The 23618-nt window shown below is 45.8% G+C and overlaps 1 protein-coding gene across 2 annotated transcripts in view; it reads right to left on the bottom strand.

Moving 5' to 3' along the window:
• Positions 1–10227: 10227 nt before the first annotated feature.
• LOC144668069 (protein TANC2-like) overlaps positions 10228–23618 on the bottom strand; it is a 923845-nt gene continuing 910454 nt past the window's right edge. For both annotated transcript variants that reach the window (XM_078529835.1, XM_078529836.1), the window contains one exon: positions 10228–17371. In XM_078529835.1, coding sequence (XP_078385961.1) covers positions 15400–17371 — 1972 coding nt within the window. In that variant the 3' untranslated portion in view covers positions 10228–15399. The remainder of the gene's footprint in view (positions 17372–23618) is intronic.

The raw sequence follows: 23618 nt of genomic DNA, 5'->3' as shown, positions 1-23618 counted from the left end.
TGAGATTATGCCCTCTGGTCCTAGACTCTCCCACAAGGGGAAACAACCTCTCAGCATCTACCCTGTCAGGCTCCCTAAGAATCTTATATGTTTCAATAAGGTCACCTCTCATTCTTCTAAACTTCAATGAGTACAGACCCAACCTATTCACCCTCTCTTCATAAGAAAATCCCTCCATCCCCGGGATCAACCTAGTGAATCTTCTCTGGACTGCCTCCAATGCCAATATACCTTTCCTTAGATAAAAGGACCAAAACTGTTCACATTATTCTAGGTGTTGTCTAACTAGTGCCTTGTATAGTTTTAGCAAGAATTCCCTGTTTTTATACTTCATTCCCTTTGAAATAAAGGCCAATATTCCATTTGCCTTACCTATTACCTGCTGAACTTGTATGTTAGCTTTTTGGGATTCATGCACGAGGGCTCCCAAATCCCTCTGTGCTGCAGCTTTCTGCAATCTTTCTCCATTTAAATAATATTCAGCTCCTCTATTCTTCCTGCCAAAGTGCATAATCTCACACTTTCCCACATTATATTCCATCTGCCAAGTTTTTGCCCACTCACTTAACCTGTCTATGTGCCTCTGTAGACTCTTTGTGTCACCCTCACCACTTGCCTTCCCACCTATTTTTGTGTCATCGGCAAACTTGGCGACAGTACATTCATTTCCCTCATCCAAGTCATTAATATATATTGTAAATAATTGTGGCCCCAGCACTGATCCCTGTGGCACTCCACTAGTTACAAGTTGCCATCCTGAAAGTGCTCCTCTTATCCAAACTAATCTGTCTTCTATTAGTTAGCCAGCCCTCTATCCATGCTAATATACTACCCCCAACACCATGAGCTCTTATCTTATTTAATAGCCTTATGTGTGATACCTTATCAAACACCTTTTGGAAGTCCAAATATATTACATCTACTGGTTCCCTTTTATCTATCCACTTGCTACCTCCTCAGAGAATTCTAATAAATTTGTCAGGCATGATTTCCCCTTCATGAAGCCATGCTGACTCTGCTTGAGTATAATTATGCATTTCTAAATGCTCTGCTATTACATCCTTTATAATAGACTCCAACATTTTCCCAATGACAGATGTTAAGCTGACTGGCCTGTAGTTACCTGTTTTTGTCTCCCCACCTTTTTGAATAAGGGTGTTACATTGGCAGTTTTCCAATCCTCTGGGACTTTTCCAGAACCTAAGGATTATGGAAGGTTACTACCAGTGTATTCACTATCTCTGTAGCTATTTCCTTTAATATCCTAGGATGCAACCCATCAGGTCCAGGTGACCTTTCGGCTTTTAGCCCCATTAGTTTCCCTAGTACTTTTTCTCTAGTGATAGTTATTGCATCTATTTCCTCACCCCACCCACTCCTTTTGCCCCATGATTATTTAGGGCTGCATCTTCCGGTTGGCGAGCAGGAGGCGGGGCCCGCTTGCCGACACGTAAGATGACGCGGGGTGATATTGGGTGTGCAACCAACGTCACCCTGCGTCATTTAGATTTTCAGTTCGGCGGGCACGCAGCCAACTCGGCTGCGCACCCACCGGACTGTCAACGGCCACTTAAGCCCTTTAAAAAAGTAATTAGACCAATTAATGGACCTGCTTGTCCAACCTTAAGGTTGGCGGGCAGGCAAAGATACCAGGCAGCCTTCAGAAAAAACATGAAACCTCATCCACGGGCGAGATGAGGTTTCATGAGAGATTTAAAATGTGCACAAAATGTTTAAATATAAGAAATTGACATGTCCCAGCTCCTGCGACACTGTCACATGAGGGGACATGTCAGGAATATTTTTTCCACTCTTCCACAAAATTTTTTAAACTTCCCCCGATCTCCCCAAGGCAGCACTTTACCTCAGGGGGATATGTGTGCTCTTCTGCGCGCTTCCGAGCAGACATCACGCTGGGCAGGCCTTAATTGGCCCACCCACGTAAAATGCCTGTGCGCCCCCAATCGGGGGCGCCGATCGGGAACCCACCCGCCCGCATCCACTCCTGCACATCCCCCCCAACGGGTTGGGGGGGGAAATGTTGCCCTTAGTATTTTTGGTATGTCATTAGTGTCTTCTACTCTGAAGACTGATGCAAAGTATTTATTCAACCCTTCTACCATTCCCTGGTTCCCCATTATTATTTCCCCAGCCTCATTCTCTAAGGGGCCTATATTGACTTTGGCCTCTCTCTTCCTTTTTATATATTTAAAGAAGCTCTTACTGTTCGTTTTTATATTACTTGCTAGTTTTCCCTCAATGTTTATTTTCTCCCTCTTTGTTATTTTTTTGGTCATCTTCTGTTGGTTTTTAAAACTTTCATAACTGTAAAACCCCTCTTTCCTGTCCCCTTACTGTATACTTATGTGTGAGTGTGTGTGTGTGAAGCTGCAATCATCCCTTCTCCTGGGTTAGAATGTGTGAATAAACTAAACCTCTGATTTAATCCTGAGAGTTTTCCACGAGTCACTTTAAAATTGACTACATAAACAAAGGGTTTTTTGGAATAAGAGCCACAGTCTGTTTTTAAAACAAGAAACACCTCTGCTTATGGTCAGATGGCGAGAGAATAAAGAACAAAGAACAAAGAACAAAGAAAAGTACAGCACAGGTACAGGCCCTTTGGCCCTCCAAGCCTGCGCCGATCATATTGCCCGTCAACTAAAACATTTTGTACTTCTGGGGTCCGTATCCCTCTATTCCCATCCTATTCATGTATTTGTCAAGCTGCCTCTTAAACACCACTATCCTACCTGCTTCCATCACCTCCTCTGGGAGCGAATTCCAGACACTCACTACCCTCTGCGTAAAAAACTTGCCCCGCACATCTCCTCTATAGTTTTCTCCTCTCACCTTAAATCTATGTCCCCTAGTAATTGACTCTTCCACCCTGGGAAAAAGCTTCTGACTATCTACTCTGTCCATGCCACTCATAATTTTGTAAACTTCTATCAAGTCGCCCCTCAATCTCTGTCGCTCTAGTGAGAACAATCCGAGTTTCTCCAACCTCTCCCCATAGCTAATAACCTCCAGACCAGGCAGCATCCTGGTAAACCTCCTCTGCACCCTCTCCAATGCCTCCATATCCTTCTGGTAATGTGGCGACCAGAATTGCACGCAATATTCCAAGTGTGGCCTAACCAAGGTTCTATACAGCGGCAGCATGACTTCCCAGCTTTTATACTCAATACCCCTGCCAATGAAGGCAAGCATGCCATATGCCTTCTTGACTACCTTATCCACCTGCGTTGCCACTTTCAGTAACCTGTGGACCTGTACACCCAGATCCCTCTGCCCGTCGATGCACTTAAGGGTTCTGCCATTTACTGTATGATTCCTGCCAGTATTAGACCTTCCAAAATGCATTACCTCGCATTTGTCCGGATTAAACTCCATCTGCCATTTCTCTGCCCAAGTCTCCAACTGATCTATATCCTGTTGTATCCTTTGACAATCCTCTTCACTATCTGCAACTCCTCCAACCTTAGTGTCGTCTGCAAACTTACTAATTAGCCAAGTTACATTTTCCTCCAAATCATTTATGTATACTACAAACAGCAAAGGTCCCAGCACTGATCCCTGCGAAACTCCACTAGTCACAGCTCTCCATTCAGAAAAGCACCCTTCCACTGCTACCCTCTGTCTTCTATGACCAAGCCAATTCTGTATCCATCTTGCCAGCTCACCTCTGATCCCATGCGACTTTACCCTCTGTACCAGTCTGCCATGAGGGACCTTGTCAAAGGCCTTACTGAAATCCATGTATATAACATCCACTACCCTTCCATCGTCGATCATCTTTGTCACTTCCTCGAAAAACTCGATCAAGTTAGTGAGACACGACCTCCCCTTCACAAAATCATGCTGCCTCTCACTAATACACCCATTTGCTTCCAAATGGTAGTAAAAGGAGTTCAGTTTTGCCCCTCACTCCTGTCTGTAACACCAGGGTAATATAGGGGCTAATAAGAGTGATGAAATTAAGGTAATTAATATCAACAGAGGAAAAAGTACTTAAGAAACTCAAGTAACTGAAATCTGACAAATCCCCAGGACCTGATGCCCTACATCCTCGGGTTCTAAAAGAGATAACTACAGAAATAGTAGATGCGCTGGCAATGATATTCCAAAATTCCTTATTCTGGAATGGTCCCATCAGATTGGAAGTTAGTAAATGTGACACGGTTATTCAAGAAAGGAGGAAGAGAGAAAACAGGGAATTTTTGACCTGTTAACCTGACATCAGTGTTGGAAAGTGTTGTAATCTATTACTAAGGAAGTCTTAATAATGCCCTTAGTAAAGTATTATATGTTTAGAACAAGCCAATGTGGCTTTACAAAAGTAAAATCTTGTTTGACAATCTTATTATAGTTTTTTTGAGGATGTAACTAGTAGGGTAAATAAAGGGGAGCCAGTAGATCTAGTATACTTGGATTTCCAAAAAGGCATTCGATAAGATGCCACACAACAGGTAAATACACAAAATAAGGGCTCATGGAGTTGGGGGTGATATATTAGCATGGATAGAGGATTGGTCAACAGACAAGAAGCCAAGAGTAGGGATAAATGGGGCATTGTCAAGGAGGCAGGCTGTGACTTGTGGAGTGCCACAAGGATCAGTGCTGGGGCCGCAGCTATTTATAATATCCCAAATTCCATCCTAAAATTTCAGGTAATGACGGACCATGGAAAATTGCACAGACGCAGTCAGAACTATCTGAGCATTAAACTGATCAAAATATTTGCCTAGAAGATTTAAGTGAGAAGGTGCCGGTGGGTAGAATTACCTCTTTATTCTGACACAGAATTCCCTGAATCAGCAAGATCCTCAACAACTTTAACCACATTGAAGTAGACTACATGAGGTGGAGATGCTGGACCCACAGATTTCCATCAGATCTTAAGTGATTACAAATGATATTGCATCAGTGGGGGCCCCAAGTTCACGCAAAGCTAGCATCACTTAAAGAAAACTGAACTACTTAAAGGGGAGGTACATTGTCACTGAAACAGATGTTGGAACAGTTTGTAGAAGAGAACTGAGCTCTTCTACAAGAGCAGAGAATGTGTAGGTTCCCTGATGCAGAATTGGATGCCTTGGTGCAAGAGGTGCACAGGAAGAGAGAGGTCCTTTTCCAGGAGGCTCTGCAGGCAGACACTGAAGAGGTAATGAGATCAAATAGCCATTGCTGTCAATGCAAACAATCTAACCCTGAATACCTGGATGCAGCTCAGGAAGACGTTTAATGACCTCACACAAATGGTCATGGTCAGTGAATGCATCTTCAAATATACAAAAGAAGCACTGGATTCACACACTGCTCCATTCACCACCACCTACCCTGGGTTCATCTACCAAAGTCTCTCTCAAGTATGACTCATGCCAATCATAGCTTCACCTCATCCTCACACACAGCACTGCTGCAAACCTCGCACCCACATCTCTCAGCTTTCATATACTTCCAGCAACTCAACTGCGATTGCACATCACCCAACGATCTCTCTTGCAAGACAAGATGGCACCTAGCTGCTTACAGCAGCACCTGAACAGTGGGGGAGGGAAGGCGGTGGAGGGGTGGCAATGGGGCAGGTGCTGACGGGCAGACACAGCAAACCTTCAACCCCCCTTGGAGATGATGCTGGCCATCATTGGAGTGATGGAGTGGAAACCATAGAAGATGATGGTATATTCCTACCTAATTCATTTTCTCACTTCCACTTTCCCTTCATCCCATCATGTCTCCTGATGAGCTGCAGATGGTGTAACCATGCACCTCCTGTTTTCCTCCATGTCCCTCACCACAACCTTACCCTGGTATCATTCTCTTTTCAGGTACCCAAGAACTGACACTTGATAAAGCAATGCTGCAGGACATTGATGATGAAGAAACACTATCACTCAGTCTCACACTTACAGCCCCCAGCTCAGATACTGGCACTGCACAAACATTAGAGAGTAGCGTAGAGGTGGGATCTGGGCACAAGTGGCCTGCAGCCAGGACAGGGGGAAAGGTTAGTGCATGTCTGACTTCCCTGGGGATGTGGACATGTAAGAGTTCTGCTGCAGGGAACTCAGATGAAGACTTCTATGGGGCTGTAGCACAGCAAAATGGTGATAGGAATTGGGGAGCCTCCCAGGAAGCCTGTTGTCCTTGAGGGGAATCAGGGAGGAGTCGGCATCAACTTTGCACAGGGTTGTGTGGGGAGCTTGGAGCCCAAAGTGGACACAACTCCATGACAGCACTGGCAGATCCAACCACGACGCAGTGTCTGATGGCTGATGTCTCAACTTCCATTGCAGCACAAGCAGAAACCACCCAACATCCGAGTGCCACAATGGGAGGTCAGGCAGAGGTCCTGAAATCTCAGCTTGATGCCATGCAAGCCATTGTCATCATAGCTACAGATACCAGTGCTCAAAGATGTTTGCAGGGTATCACAGCAGTCCAACAATCTGTCCTCTAGGTTATGAGGTTTCCTGAGGCATCACCCTGGGGGCTTCCAGTGGCTCTGTGATGCACGAACCTGCTGTCCTCTCTTGGGATGAAACTACTCATGCACCGACCACTGCCACTTTGGTAGTGCCCTTACTGTTGCCTCAGTCAGCCAGTCCTGACTGCTGCTGCCCATGCAGAGGTGGTGCAGTCCAAAGACAGAACTACTGGGCCAGAGTTCCTCGAGGGTGTCTTGCAAGGCCATCTTCAGTCTCCCCCAGTGAAAGTCAGCAGCTTTCCACCAGCCATGCTGTAGTCAGTGGAGCAGCATTGGGCCAGGCAAAGATGTCCAAATGTATGAACATTTTAATGGATTATTTGATAAGATTGGTTTAGCTTACTTGATTGGTGGTGGCTTTTATTTCAGCATTGTGGCCAAGAGGTTGCTGTGATGGGCAGTGACAGAGGGAAGGTGTGACTTGTGTAGAATGTGAATTTCAGATTGAACCATGGTTGAATGAGGCTTTCATGGATAATGCAGCCTAAAGGTGGTGTACTGGATGCTTCCTTCCTTCATCCTACTCTTGCCTCCTCCTCAGATGCTCACTGTATCTTTGGTGGCAAGGGCTGTGCTCTCATGATGGTCAGATTGTGGAGGACACAACAGGTCATGACAAACACCAGCAAGTACTGTCCAGGCAGCAAAATTGTTGCTTCAGCACCCTGAAGTCTGCTCTATTATATTTCATGTGGCAGTATAGCTATAGCTCTCATTATATATATATATATATATATATATATACACACACATACTGGCCACCTGCATTTCAGTTACATGGCAGAGTCATAAGCCAAATGTTAAGCGGATAGCCCTCATCACCCAGTGGCCACACTCTGGTTTGACGTGGTAGCTCAAATAGTGAAGGAACAGTGAACTGGTGTGGAATAAATGCATCATGACTATGGCCAGGATGGCAATCATTTGCTTGTATGATGTACTGAGCATGGCTGCACACCAAATGCACAGAGAATCTAAGCATTTAGAAGTGGCATCCAAAACGTCACATGTGTGCAGTCATTGGCATCCTGCACCAAGGGGAAGCTGCTAACCTGACATATCCACGTACGCACTCCACCAGCTTCTCTCGTCGGAGAGTAGACAGTGGTCTCCTAGCATAAAGATCATCAGTTGCCTCCCTTATGCAGTGGTGCACAATGAACTGGAAGATGTTACAGGTGCCACCAGCTTCAGCCTGGAAGGATTCCAGTGCAAAGAAATTCAGGGCCCATGGTTGACATCACAGCCACTGGCAGAAGTAAACTTGCCCTGCTTGGAGGTTGCCTGCAAGATGTGGTATATTTCAATGGGCACCTCCTTTGTAAAATGGAGTTGATGCACGGTCATGGCTGAGGTTGGAGTAAGGGAAATGCTGCCAGAAAGACCCTGACTAGGGTTTTCTGGCCCTGGCACAGCAGGTCCCGACATGGCAGATGCAGTGGGCCATGAAAATGTCCATTCACTTCGGCAGGACCAGGAGATCCTGCTGGCAGGACAGGCCAGAAAATCTCAGCCCGTGTGGATAAAGCCACCCGAGAGCCCTCCTCCTCTCTCTTCGAGCAACTTGCCCTTTTCTGTGCTGCCTCTGCTCCCTCTCATGTGACAACCAAAGGGGAATGGCTACTACAGCATCCATGACTGGGGACAAGTGGGAGTGGTGTGACCAGAACCCTTGAATTAAAAACCAAGAGCAGACTGGGAACACCTACGGTCTGTCCGCAAACATCACCCAGACCTTCCTGCCGCTTGCCATTTCAACACCCCATCCTGCTCTTATGCCCACGTCTGTCCTTGGCCTGCTGCTACGTTCCAGTGAAGCTCAACGCAAACTGGAGGAACAGCATCACATCTTCCGATTAGGCACTTTACAGCCTTCCGGACTTAACATTGAGTTCAACAACTTCAGACCATGAACTCTCGCCTCCATCTTCACCCCTTTCTGATCCCCTCCCTTTTTTCTTATTCATTTTTATTTTTTAATTTTAATTGTTTTCCCCCACTTGTTTTCATATTTATTTTTTAAAATGTATTTCCATTTTATTCATTGCTTTATCCCCAGCTTTTAGCCTTTTCAATCTTTTTTCCCACCACCCCACCCCCACTAGGGCCATCTGTCACTTTCCAGAGTGCTTACCCTGGTCCAGCTATTATCACAATCTGCTTTCCACTCTTAATGTCACCATTAGCACCACCTTTAGCCAGAACCACCACTATTAACAACCCTTTGATCTTTTCTTTATGACATCTTTTGCAATCTCTCCTTTGTCTCCACCCATCGCTGGCCTTCTAACCAGCTTCACCCCCCCCTTAAACAGTATATATTTCACTACATTTCTACTTCCCTTCAGCTCTGAAGAAGTCATACGGACTCGAAAACGTTAACTCTGTCTTTCTCCTCACAGATGCTGTCAGAACTGTTGAGTTTTTCCAGCATTTTTTGTTCTTGTTTCAAATTTCCAGCATCCGCAGTATTTTGCTTTTGTCTTTTCCATATTCAGGCTCACTCTCTGTCGACTTCACCCACTTTAAACAACTCCGCAAACCACCAAGCAGTTCTATAAACTCAGACAGAGGCAGTAGAAATTAATCAGTAGCTAACCTGACAGTGCTTGATGATGATAAATAGCGCTGGTGGTGGAGCTGGGGGGGTGGGTGGGGTTGGTGCTTCCTGCTGTTGGACATTCAGCTGTGTGAGTTCAAGATAGTGTGTTTGCTGGAGCATTCAAATTTAAAACTGCAGTGTGGAGGTCAAATCAGCTTTACATGCTACTTGAGTCTGATCTTCCTATTCTGCATACTTCTGCTGCATTCTCCTAGTGCCCATGCTACTCGCTTCCACAAAAATGGCAGCTGGCATGGGCCACATCAGAATTGCGCATGTGTGGCATGGAACTGTTTCGGATAAAAATGACACCCATAGCGCTGGAAATACAAGCACTGCAGAGTTAAATTTTACAGCTGGAGCATTTGAGATGACACTGAATCTGCCAGCAACATGTGCTGCTGTAAGTATAAACTAGAAAAAAAATGGTAGGCTGCAAATAAGCATGTCGCTTACTCCTTGTTCCCATCATGTGATATAGAACTTGCCTTGATCAATGTTCTTGGAATGGATTGGGCTCATCATAGTCAATCATTCTCCTATGCTAAATCCTTCTAACCTAGAGTGTTATGTGCTTTTTAGATTTGGGCAGCAGACCTAATCCCAAAGGGTTGCCTTCAATGAGCAGAGATTATGTAACATTCTGTCTTCAGGCAAAAATGCCATGGCTCAATATGCACTAACTGAAGCCTCCTGCTAGGCCGTACTGAAACACCAACAAAAATAAGATGAATACAGTAATGGCAAAACTTCAACAGCACTCAGATGCCTAGGTCACAACTTCATAAGGTAGAATCTGAAATGAGAACATTTTCCAGAACTATTCTTACTTTGGTCGGTGACTGCTTCTGAGACAGGAGAAAAACCACTGGGGGTGGGTCTGAGCAGCAGTTTGATCTGTGGTAAGTTTATATGGCAATCACTTCAGAGTGCAAAGACTCCTAAGGAGTTGTTCCTGTGGGAAATGAATCTGTTCCAGTAAGAATTAATGTGTGGCGTTGCTAACACTTTTGTTTATGTTTATCTTGTCGATTGTGTAGAATTTGTTCTTGCTTTAACATACATTTCATGTCTATTGAGATTATGGATAATTTATACCTCTTTATAGAAATTTCAAAAATAACTAGTAATGAAAGTTAGGCAGTTGTGTTTCATTTAATTTGAAGTGTTAACCATTTATAAATAGGTACAGTATTTTCATACAGTAAATTGTACAGATCACAATCTGTAAATGAAAAATAAAAACAGAAGCATTCGTTTAATTTTTTTGTTTTGTTTTTGCACTAACTCACAGCCCACATGTACAGACAATATTACTCTGCTCAGCAAGCGATACAGCAAAGAGAAATCTCCATCCAAAATATGGAAAGGGCCGCAGCCCAGGGCGACCTGGATACAATATCACAACTTTTTGTAATTATTAATCAGTAACTGGAACAAAACATGCAGTTTATAATATACAGAGAAAAATTCTTTACATCAAAAGAGAGAGAGAGAGAGAGAGAGAGATAGATGGGTAGAGACACAGAGACACGAGAGAAAACCAAAGATTTTTATACAGTTCCCCAGCTGGTGTCTCACTGTATACAGATGCCTTCTTGGTGCATTATTAACAGTACAGAAAAAAAAATAAAGGAATCCATGGATCCACACAGAAATGACACATGGTACAATATAATTTTCTGCAATTACATTCAAATGTTTAGTATTCTGTTCTACCATTTTCAAGGGGAGAAAAAAGTACCTACATGCATCCCTGCCGCAGCTGAGTCTGTATCTATTTACTCAACAAAAAATAACATTGCACTCCTCATTATGAAGGAAGATTAATTCCTGCTATATATTGTATTCTGTTTTGGATGAATCCAAAGGGAAGAAAGGACCAGGCTGTTTTAGGTCTGAAGTGTGCTATCTACCCGGAGTGTTAATTATGATTACTGTTGATAATCTTAACTGCAAATATACATAACCATATTTAAAAATCAGAATGAAGGTTTACATGTACATTTCAATAAACAATGTTCGGAAACCTCACAGGGCTATTTTCAATGTGATAATTCTGGTGAAGGTCTGACAATGTCCATGAACTATGTATTGCACCTTGCCCCAATATTTTAATTTCCTCCTTTAACTCTACAATGAATGTGGAAAATAAGCCAGCTCAAATATCAAATACTGAACTTTGGAATCATGAGAGAGAAAGAGAGAGAAGCAACAGATATCTGTAGATATGTACTTACTAAATTACATTTTCAAATCATGGCACTTTTTAAATAGTAAATTCCTGAATGTTTTAAGTAGCTCTCCAACACTGCATATTACAAGGTTTAACCAGTTTCTCCATGGCGATTCATTGACATATTTTAAGACACCTATTGTTGGTCTATATAGACTTGATTTCCCCCCATCCCCCTTATCCTTGTGTTAAGGTAAGGGTTTCTGCACTTTCATTCATGTGGATTAGGTTCCTTTTTTCTTTAAAAGCCACTAGTTGTGTAGTATGTATACGGAATTCAATTTGAATGTTTTTGCACCTTAGAAACCAAGAAGTTAAAGCATTAATGCCCCATAATTTGTTTCAGTTAAAGAGGGTGTTTCAAAACATCACTGGAGAAATTGGAAGAATGTTTGGTATATTATGAAGATACTATTATGTGTCATAAATTAAAATTATGAGTAAATTATATTATATAACAGCAATTCAGTGTTCTGTAAATAGGCCAGAAAGTAAAATTCAAATCACATTTTACTTCTAAAATGTTCCTTCAGTTAGCCTGTTGAGGGGCAATTCCCAAGGCTCTGCTGGCATTAGGAGTGCATCGTTCATACCGGCCACAATTTACGTTATTGAATTATTACTGAAGCAGCTGGGCCAACAAAAGTAACAACTATTTCTTCAGCACGAACTGCAAGACCCAGCAAGACATATGTAAATCTGCACTTCAATAATTAGAATTATGCTACATCTTAACTGGTCTCTGTAGAGCTAGCTAGAGAGAGTGTTAGCAAGAATAGGGAGCTGCAGTGACACTGGTGAGTTAGCAAGCTCCCGTGATTTTAAAAGCTACAGGCTAGAGGAAACATTCAGCCAACACAACTTAACTCCAAATTAAGTTTTTGGTTAGTTTGTTAGGAAATCTTATGAATAATGGGCCCTAAAGAGGTTTTCAAATCCAGATCAGGCTGAATTAGCGTGGTCAGGATTTATTCAGAATATAAACCAAACTTTGCTGCTAATTGTGCATTTTGTCAGGTCAGAGTTAAGAAAACAATACTGCCATTTTTCCATTTTGTTCCTTCTGCACTGTGACAATGTGTTATTTTGCATATGGCTCTCTGGCCTGTGGTGCTGATAATTGTCAACTATTTTTACACTTCATGTGGACCTGCTTATGTAGATGCTAATGCCATGTTCCATGTGGTTCATGGGGTCTACCCATCTGTAGCATCCATCTCCCTGGCAGTTTTGGGAGGTCTTATTTTCTCATCCCTCCCCGCTAACTCTTGCAAATCGAGTTTCTTTTATCCAGAGTGCAGATCGATAAAATTTGCAGATAGCAAATCCAAATACTCATCCTCGATGTTTAATTGTGCTGTTCTAATCTAGATTCATAAACAACATAGTGTGTAATCAGCATACTTTGCATGCCCTCTCTCATCAATGTAACAGTGGGTTTTTACTATTGAATTCTGTACTACAAAAATATTATAGGCACGTGGCAGAAGACCGATTTTTGTATGTATTTCAGGTAACATGTACCATTTCTATTTTATGCACAATATATACACGGTGAAAGTGAGAGTTAAGTTGTGCGCTGTTGGAGTTTCCAAGGAAGAGCGTTTGAGGGATACTGTGACATGTATTTACAGCAAATTATTTGTGCTACAAATTTAGTATTTTGCTTTTTTCTGTGAAATACACCAAGGGTCACAACTGTTTATCTCCTAATGAGAACACTAGTCACGATTATCATTCCAGCATATAAAAGTTAACGATAAAGTGCACTCATATACAGGAAATACAGATGACAAACTTTCAGTATAAGAATTCTGTGAAAAAATGTGTTGGTGTAATTAAGGAACTCCACATTGTGATTAGATGTTTTTTTGCCTTTCCGTGTATATTTTAATGCTAAGATGACTTCATATAACTTTGTTTATCTGAAGTCCATTTGGGGACATTTCCAAATATGGAGGTGAAATAGATACAACTTAAAAAGCAAACTGTCTCACAAATGAAGTCAGGCAATGGGCCAATTCATACATTCAGAAAAAGAAACTGAGAAACGGAAGAAGGTGAACGAAAGGCGAGAGTGATAAAAATGGCATTAAAGTACTGCTAATAAATGGAGAGATGATGATGATGTGCCATGGAACAATATTGATGGAGTGAATTCCTGTTGTTGCTAGGTGAAGAGAGGTAGTGGCAAGCAGAAGACAAACACTTCCCAACAGACGAGACCTGGAAACACGTGAGCCAAGACATGAACTTCATACCAGTTCATTCCACAATAACTGTGGTTTAGTTTTCAAATCAGGATATCAAGGGTCCACTCTCTGGTTAGAATGAAAGATATAAAAAGAAGAGGTGGGGGAAGAAGATAATTGAAAAAAAAAAATGCAGAATAAAGCTGGAAACGAGCTCCGGGATGTTAATTGGGACAAATAACCTAGCTTAATTCAAGTACATGTACAACATGTTGTATAAATCCATATTCAAGACATGAATACACTATTAAACCTTTATGGTCCTTTTAGATTGGAAGAGCAATGGACCAAATCAGGACTGGCTTTGCTTGGGGAGTTCATTCTGTCCTAACAAGATAGTGCAAGTGGAATTTCTAGGTTGGGGTCTGAAACCTTACAAGGAAAGTGACATTACTGAAACAAAGGCAGTGGAGGCAAAGAAGGGTTAGAATGTGAATTTGCAGCTTTTTGGTCAGTGCAATCAAATCTGATTGAGCATTACCACTAAACATATTCGATAACACTTTAAAATAACACAGATTACAAAGACGACAATCCTGTTAAAATCATCAAAATGTTAACAAAATTCCAATTTTTAAATTTAAGGATATTGGGAATACGAATTACCGAAGTCGACCAAACATTTCACAGACTTTTTTTGCAACTTTTTTTTTACAATTATTTTGAATTAGAAATTTTAAGGCAATGATGTTTGCAGTTGCTGTAGGACAGAAATGGGGTGTGAATTGTGAAAGTGTTCCAGTGTTGACACTAAAACAAACAAATTTCAATAAGAATGACTGGTTTTCTTTTTAAGAGAGATGGGACAGAACACTGCAGTCAAATGCGAGAGATGGACAGACTAGCCAGTAAAAACATGGAAAGCATCCTGGGAGTGTTCTCCCACTCATTCAGGAGAATAGCACTGAGAACCCCTGAAAAATGGTGTCCGTGCCCTGTTCCTGGGGTTTCTGTGGCTCTTCTGTCAAAGATATGGCGAAGGAGTGGGAGAATGCCAGTGGGAAATCAGCTCCCATATCCTTTGCTTTGGGAATGTCCCCTTCTATTCATCAATTCAATAATAGTTGCACCTGGTTTAAAATAAAGTTTTTAAAAAATTACCTGATACAAGTTGACTTAACTTAAAATACTCTTAAATATTATTAACTACAGGTCCGTAGAGAGCAAAACTTCATACAACATTTACAGTATTAAACAGAATAACCTTGAAGCTTAAGCAAACACTCACTGTTCATCTCTGAAGGTAAATTAGTCCCGATCCCATGCTAGTGCAGAGAACTGATCTCAAGGTTAAATGCAGATTGGTGTGAGGTTCTGAAAACGTACCGACAGTTCCGTGTAATGCACCCATTACGTAGAAATCATAGTAAACTGATTACAAGCTGTACAAATCACAGCGTCTTTGAAAATAAATGTCATTATCTGCACCTTATTGTAACTTATGCGTCAGACTTCTTTAAAAAGCCTAAATAAAATTACCCATAAGTACATGTTAACCTACCTATGTAAAGTAAAAATGTGAACTGACCTGATAATGCATTAGTCTAAACATTCGTCACTTAAGCATTCATACTTTGATATTCATATTACCTTTTTCCCCCGACATTTAAATTTTTGTACACCAGTTAGAAAAGTTAGAAACTAATCATAATTAAGCAACGGAATGGAACTGAACCCACTATTATGTTTTTTTCTGGCTTATTTCATATGTAAGTGGAAGCAGCTTCATTGTACAGTGCACTGTGTGGCTACATGAGCAAGGAGTTTAATTGCAAACCTGCTCACAATATGGGATTTGGAATCTAGAGAATTCCCTTTATACATTTGACTCTACGAATGGTCTCTTTGGTTTTAAAGGTGACGTTGGCCCTTGTCGTGAGTCTCTGGAAAGCTGCCGATATATGCTGTCCTGGTATGCCTGGGCAACAGGCAATGTTCTAGCCACCTTCACATCTGGGTATGAGGGAGCCTGACTAACCCTTTCCAAAATCTCTGCCCGGGATCCATTGGTTAGCTTCCCATGGGAGACGCACATATCATCCTCTATTAGGTGGCCATTTTGGGCATTGTTAGTCTTATTGAAGAAAGCAATGTTACTCACTGGGGGTGGACTATAGGAGCCAGACTGGGGGGACATCCCTCCAGAGGAGGTGGGGCTGGTGATGACAGTGTCAACAGAGGACACAGCCCACGTCCGGCTCTGCTGGTGCATGTGAGTGTACTGCTGTGTCCGTGCTGTTTTATCTATTATCCCCATGAAAGGTGTGGTCCTGGAGCGGCCAGGATCTCCAGGGTAACCTTGTGTTGGGGAGATGGGGGACTGTTCCTCACAAGATCGACTTTCATAAGAGGGCTTGAGTGGAATCTCCATCTGTTGGATGGAGGCAGAAGGGCGGAATGAGGACACAACATTGGAACTAGAAGAAAGGCTATTGTTAGAGGGGGAGAAACGAAGGCCAGTGCTTTGAGAATGGAGCAGTGGTCGAGGCGTTGGTGGGTGAGGTTTAATTTCTGGAGGATTCACAGTGAGTGCCCTCCTGATAATGTGAGATACATCTGGAGATGCAATCTGACTGGACGGTACAGAGGACCTTTCTAATTCATGCTTGGAGTGGGAAACAGGATAATACGAAGCAGACTGACTGCGACCAATCTGAGGGGTTTGGCCATACCTCATCCCTCCTCGAAAGGCAGAAGAGGGTCTTTGGCTGTGATCCTCTTTAGTCATCACTGTTCCTGGATGCTGGCAAACATTGCTTATTGCACCGGCACTTAGACTGGCTTGCACATGCTGCACAGGTCTGCTGTCTGCCACCACTCCTCCCATTACAGGCTGGTAAACCAGGCGACTTTGAGTAGGAGCCATATCAACTGAAGACGATTGATGTTTAGTGCTCATGGAATGGGGCCCTTGGCCGTAAGCTCCACCAAGTATAACAGCACTAGAATGTACTGCAGAGCTGGGCTGATTAGTGCGTACAATTTGAGCCTTGGCTGGCTGCAATCTAAGCCCTTGCTGGGGTAAACCTGATGGAGGTTGAGATAGCTGATAGGGTCTTTGGGCCATTTTGGACAAGGGAGACTTTGGCCTACCAGGAAGCTGACCGATGGTGGGTTCTTGCTGATACCGAACTGGCGAGCCAGACTGAGGCCTATATACACTCATACTATCTGCAGGAGGACTGGCTCTGTACTGTGGGGCTCTACGCAATGGTGAAGGAGGGGGACTGGACTGATATTCTTTGCTTTGTCCACCCACTGGGGGTGGACTAAAGCGATATGAAGACCCCTGATGAGCAGGGGAGGTAGGCGGAGGACTAGGCCGATAATGAGAATTCTGGTGAGTAGGAGAAAGCGATGGTGATGTGGACTGGTAGCCCTGCCCCTGCCGGGTCGGAGAGGAGACTGAAGGGTTTGGTCTGTAGTCAAAGACCTGGTGGGAGTTGAGAGGCGAGCTGGATCTGTAGCTGGGTTCACGGTGTGCAGGGGAAGAAGGTGGACTCTGGATAACAGGCAGCCCTTGGCTAGGTCTCGGTTCTGTCTGTAAGCTAACAGAGACATTGTCCAACTCCTGCTCCAAATATTCCTCGTCATATAATTCATGCATAGAGTCTACGTCTTCTCGCTGAGTCTGCTGCTGTTGCTGTTGTTGAGCATACTGCATCTGCTGACCATACTGCATCTGCCTGAACTCCTCTTCTACTCGTATCAACAAACGTTGTATCTCACGGTTATTTGGGCAAAGCTTCACTGCTTCATGCAAATCTTCCAGAGCGGCTGGAAACTGCCTGTATGAAAGAAAAAAGTGTATGACATAAAGATGTTCTTACTTCAGAGGCATTTTCCAACAGTTAAAAGTTGCCTTCAATAATTCCTCCACAAAAGACAAAAAGTAACACACCCACTTTCCCAAATAAATCATCTATTTACCCACTTTCCAGGGGAACTCCCATCATCTGTCATACCTTGAAAGGATTACCCTCATCCTTGTGTTTCTGGGGCTAACCTCATGCTACTGTGCACTTGGTCTTCTCACAGCCTAAATCTGTGTCCCAAAATGAAAGAAAGAAATTGCACTTATTTGGTGCCTTACACATTGTCAGAGCACCCTAAAGCGCTTCACGGCCAATTAAGTACTTCTAAAGTGTAATTACAATATAATTTAGGGAAATTAGGCAGTCAATTTGCATACAAGGACCCACAAACAGCAATGAGCTAAATAACCCGATAATTTATTTTTAGTATGTTGATTGAGGGATTGGATTAGGACACAACACCCTGTTCCTTTTTGAACAGCGTCATAGGACCTTTCACATCCACCTGAGAGAGAGGACCTCTGTTTATCATCCTATCTGAATGGCGGCACTTCCAACAGTGCAGCACCACCTTGACTATATGTTCAAGTCTATGAAGTGAGGCTTGAACCCACAAACTTTTGACTCAGGGGCAACTGAGCCTCATATGCACTGCAGTTACCTAGGACACACACAATTCAGAATAGTTCGAGGTACTTCTGCAACCTACTTTCACAGACTAATTAGTACTGGCTGGAGGAGAGTGCGAGAGGAGGACTCTGGGACAGGCAGTCAGCAGCACCTAGAGGAGAGTGCGAGAGGACCACCCTAGGACAGGCAGCCAGCAGCACCTAGGGGAGGGTGCGAGAGGAGGACTCTGGGACAGGCAGTCAGCAGATCGCTTCTCGGCCTTTTGGCTAAGATCAAGTGTTGCAGGGGCGACACCATGGTCCTGCCAAGGCAAGGTCGGGATGGAAGGGCGATAACCAATCGCAATCCAAATCCATACCGTGGGTTACCTATCACCGTCCGAGTCACGGTGAACCACAGCGAAGGAGGATCACCTATGGATCGGGGCTTCTTCACCAGGAGGATCCTGTTGAAGGCGTGCGGCTTCCAAGCTCCGGAGATCTTCACCCTGCATGACTCCCGCAAAGGTGGTTATTTTGACGTGACGTTCAAGCGGGTGGCAGACTGCGTCCGGCTCCTGAGGGTGTTCGAGGAGAAGAGAGACCTGCCGGAGATGAAGATCCTGACGGCGGAGCCGCACTTTTCTCTGCCGTTGCAACGGGAACGTGTGGTGATGGTGCATGTGTACAACCCCTTCGTCCCTGTCGCCGACGTGGTCACCTTCCTCACCAGGTACTTCGATAAGGTGGGGAGCGGCACCGAGATTCGAGACGACTTGGGGATCTGGACAGGCAAACGCCTGTTTAAGGTCACGCTAAAGACCGATGGTAAGGGAGCCATTTTCCACCCTCCTTCCAGTTTCGCTATCGGGGGAAACCGTGGCTACCTGGTCTACGCTGGGCAACCCAAGCATTGTCGCTCATGCGGCAAGGCTGGTCATGTGGCGGCCAACTGCAGCGCCTCCCTCTGCAAGATCTGCAAACAGGAAGGGCACCAGACAAAAGACTGCAAACAGGCCAAGTGCTGCAACCTGTGTGGCGAGGCAAGTCACCTCTACAGGACCTGCCCCAAACGCTGCCGTACTTACGCACAGGCAGCCAAAGCCGACCAGGGGGAAGCAGAAGAAATGTTCCGTGTCACTCCAACCACCAAGGCCCCCAGGGAGCTCAACGGGACAAAGGAGGACACAGAGAGAGACAAGGTGGAGAAAGAGATTGAGGCAACAGAGAGCCAATCAACAGCACTACCCCCTGAACCCCCCAGTCCTCAGGACAGCGAATCAATGGAGGAGGAGGCAGCAGTGGAAAAGCAGCAGGGGGAGTGGCGGACGGTGAAGAACAAGAAAAGTAAGAGGGAGCAAAGAAGAAGCAAAGGCGTTTCCCAGAGAAGCGGCAAGAGGCGTCTCCCATCCGACACGGATGACAAGGGCAGCAGCTCTTCGGATGATGAAGTGCCAGGGCGGCACCGACAGAAGAGGCGGCAAAGCTCCAAGGCGTTGGAGGACGAGACACCCGAGCTCCAGAAAATTGGAGACAACAAGGAGACCAGCGCACCCCAACTTTGCCTGCAACCTGAGGAGGCCAGTTCACCACAGCCCCTGGAATCTGGGAGCAGTGAGGCAATCATCGCACCCCAGCTCCAGGAAGCCGGGAACAGCAACACCCCAGGGGGGGTGAGTTTTGGAGAAGCTTCTCCAGCAAAGGTCATCTCAAAACCCGCTCTCTACGTGAACCTCCAGATGCCACCGGAGCAGAACACTGCCAAGGAGATCTACCTCAGCCCATCCAAAGTGAAGGAATTTGAGCTCACTACGGGTATGAAGGAGCAGACTAAAGGTCTGGGACTCTCAGAGACAGTGGGTTTGGTAGGAGAATAAATGCTTTAAAATGGGTTTAAAGATTGTATCCATAAATGTGCGTAGCATTAAATCTACTACGCGATGTGTTGCGACCTTGGACTACCTAGCCAAGGTCAAAGCTGACCTGTTGTTTCTGCAGGAGTGTGCGATACCGCACCTCAGCTCCTACAGGCAATGGTCACGATGGTGGTCCCATGGGCCATCGATCTGGTCGGGCGGAAACGACTCTCGTTCCTCCGGCCTGGGTATTCTGCTGCGGGGAGGCAACTTCACCGTCTCCGAGGTCAAGGAGGTGGTGGGCGGGCGACTCCTCGTAGCAGACGTAATGTACAAGAACGCTCCACTCCGGTTAATTAACGTGTATGGCCCGGCACAAGGGGCTGAGCGGCTGGAGGTTTTTCAGCAGCTCCCACTGCTGCTGGCGACCTCCAGGCCGGTCATTCTGGGCGGGGACTTCAACTGCATCATCGATGCGGCTGGACGATCCGGCAGGGCCGGCAGCAGATTGGACGCTACGTCCAGATCCCTGATGGAAACAGTTAAGGATGCCAAGCTGCACGACGTCTTCAGCAACCCTGCAGACGGAGCGCAGCGTAGATACACCTGGTCACGGCCAGACGGGTCCATTCGTTCCAGGATAGACTTCCTGTTTGTGTCCCGTGCATTCACAGTCAGATCCACCGAGGTCAAGCCGGTGTTCTTCTCTGACCACTGCCTCCTTCTGGCGGACTGCCACTTGGAGAAGGACCTGAGGGTGGGCAGGGGGGCATGGAAGCTAAATGTGCAACTGCTGACCCCAGAGAACATTGAGGAGCTCAAGAGGGATTACAAAGGTTGGAGAACCGTGAAACCCCTCTTTGAGTCCCTGACACACTGGTGGGAAGCGATCAAGGGAAGCATCAAGAGGTTTTTCATCCTCAAAGGCACCCAGAAAGCTAGAAAGGAACAGAGGGAAATGTCCCGACTCCAGAAAAAGAGGCAGAACCTGCTCCGGCTGCAGTCGATGGGGGTCGATGTCAAGGAGGAGCTCCAAGAGGTGAAGGGCCAGCAAGCCTCGCACTTTGCCTCGGAGGCCTCCAAGATCATCTTCCGTTCCAGAGTCCGCTCCGTGGAGCAGGATGAGACGTGCTCACGTTTCTTCTTCCAAAAGGTACACAGAGAGCGCTCTGTGATCAGCAGCCTGAAGGAAGAAGACGGCTCAGTAAAGTCATCACGGTCCGACATTCTGAGGATCAGCAAATCCTTTTATGCCGGATTGTATGACGTGAAGCCCACGGACAGCACGGCCTCCCAGTCCTTCCTGTCCTCTATCACGGAGGTCTTAGACCACAGTACGCGGGAGAGCCTGGACAAACCGCTAACTCCTGATGAACTGACTAAGGCCCTCGAGTCCTTCGAGAAGAGTAAAACCCCCGGAAGCGACGGCTTGCCGGCGGAGTTGTATTCGGCTCTGTGGGACTTGATCGGCCCAGACCTGCTAGGAGTGTACGAGAGTATGCTCCTGGCCGGTAGTATGTCAGAATCCATGAGGAAAGGCATCATCACCCTCATCTACAAGCACAAGGGGGAAAGGGAGGAAATTAGAAATTGGCGACCCATTTCACTGTTGAATGTGGACTATAAGATTCTGTCCAAGGTCATCGCCAACCGGGTCAAATCCGCTCTGGAATTGGTGATTCACCCTGACCAGACCTGCTCTGTGCCAGGCAGGAAGATCTCTGACAGCCTGGCGCTGCTCAGGGATATGATTGCCTATGTACAGGACAGGGGTGTGGATACCTGCCTCATCAGCTTGGATCAGGAGAAGGCCTTTGACAGAATATCGCACACCTACATGGGGGATGTGCTCTCCAAAATGGGGTTTGGGGAGGGAATTCGAAATTGGATCCAACTGCTCTACACTAACATCAGTAGCGCAGTCTCAATCAATGGGTGGGAAACAGATAGCTTCCCGATCAAATCTGGAGTCAGGCAGGGCTGTCCTCTCTCGCCTGTCCTTTTCGTGTGTTGCATAGAACCCTTTTCCGAGTCCATCAGGAAGGATCCGGGCATAAGAGGAGTGACGATCCCAGGCAGTGGAGGCACTCAGGTAAAAGCCTCCCTGTACATGGACGACGTCGCCGTCTTCTGCTCGGATCCGCTGTCGGTGCGCAGACTGATGCACATCTGCGACCAGTTCGAACTGGCCTCGGGAGCCAAGGTAAATCGTGGGAAGAGCGAGGCCATGTTCTTTGGGAACTGGGCTGACCGATCCTTTGTCCCCTTCACTGTCAGGGCTGACGGCCTGAAGGTGCTGGGGATATGGTTCGGAGGGACCGGGGCATGCGTTAGAAACTGGAAGGAGCGAGTGGCTATGGTGAAAAGGAAACTGGGCATGTGGGAGCGACGCTCCCTCTCCATTGCGGGAAAGAACCTGGTCATCAGGTGTGAGGTACTCTCGCTGTTGCTGTACGTGGCGCAGGTCTGGGCCATTCCAGACTCCTGCGCGACGGCGATCACTCGAGCCATCTTCCGCTTTATCTGGAGGTCGAAAATGGATCGTGTCCGCAGGGACGCGATGTACAAGCCTCTAGATAAAGGGGGAAAAAACGTGCCCAACATCGCCCTCATACTGATGGCCACCTTTGTGTGCGGCTGCATCAAGCGGTGCGTAGACCCTCAGTACGCAAACACCAAGTGTCACTACGTGCTGAGGTTCTACCTGTCCCCGGTGTTGCGAAGGATGGGTCTGGCCACGCTGCCGCGGAACGCTCCAAGTAGTTGGACCGTGCCGTACCACCTGTCCCTGGTGGAAAAATTTATGCAGAAAAACACCTTTGACCACAAGTCCATCAGGCAGTGGTCAGCACGTAACGTCCTAGAGGCCCTGAGGGATAAGGAGAGGGTGGACCCTGTGGGATGGTTCCCCGAGCAGACTGTCAAAGTCATTTGGCAGAATGCCTCATCGCCAGAACTTTCCAACAAGCACCAAGACGTAGCTTGGCTGGTGGTGAGAAAGGCCCTCCCCGTCAGATCCTTCCTACACGCCAGGAGGCTCACCCCCTCTGCACGTTGCCCTCGAGGTGGCTGTGGTGGGGAAGAGACCGTTGTTCACCTCCTTGTGGATTGTGCCTTTGCAAAGAAAGTCTGGAGAGAGATGCAGTGGTTGCTGTCGAGGTTCATCCCGAGCAGTTCTGTGACACAGGACTCTGTGCTCTACGGGCTGTTCCCAGGGACACACACCGAGACAAACATCAACTGCAGCTGGAGGATCATCAACTCGGTGAAAGACGCGCTTTGGTCTGCCCGAAACTTGTTGGTCTTCCAGCACAAAGAGTTGTCCCCGACCGATTGTTGCGGACTGGCACAATCCAAAGTCCAGGACTACGTGCTGAGGGACGCACTAAAGCTTGGGGCAGCTGCCGCAAAGGCGCAATGGGGAAGGGTCGCTGTCTAAGACCTTTCTACCACAGCGCACCGAGAGACTGGGAACTGTTTAGAGCCCCTCGGGCTGTACAGATCAAAATGAAAGGCTGTAAATGATTGTAATATTGTTTGTACTGATGCACCTGGTGATACATTTTGTAAAAGTTTGGCCTGGATTGTACCCTTGTAATGTTGTTTTGAAGTGGTTTGGAATGTGATTGAAGATGTTTTATGAATAAAGTATATTTTTACAAAAAAAAAGTCAGCAGCAGCAGCAGCTAGAGGAGGGAGCGAGAGGAGTGTCCTCTGTAGTCACCGTCGCCGAGTGAAAAAAAGTGACCTCACAGG

The sequence above is a fragment of the Cetorhinus maximus genome, chromosome 25 (assembly GCF_964194155.1).
Source record: "Cetorhinus maximus chromosome 25, sCetMax3.hap1.1, whole genome shotgun sequence".
In the NCBI taxonomy this organism is placed as follows: domain Eukaryota; kingdom Metazoa; phylum Chordata; class Chondrichthyes; order Lamniformes; family Cetorhinidae; genus Cetorhinus; species Cetorhinus maximus.
This window is presented reverse-complemented; position numbering and strand designations above follow the sequence as displayed.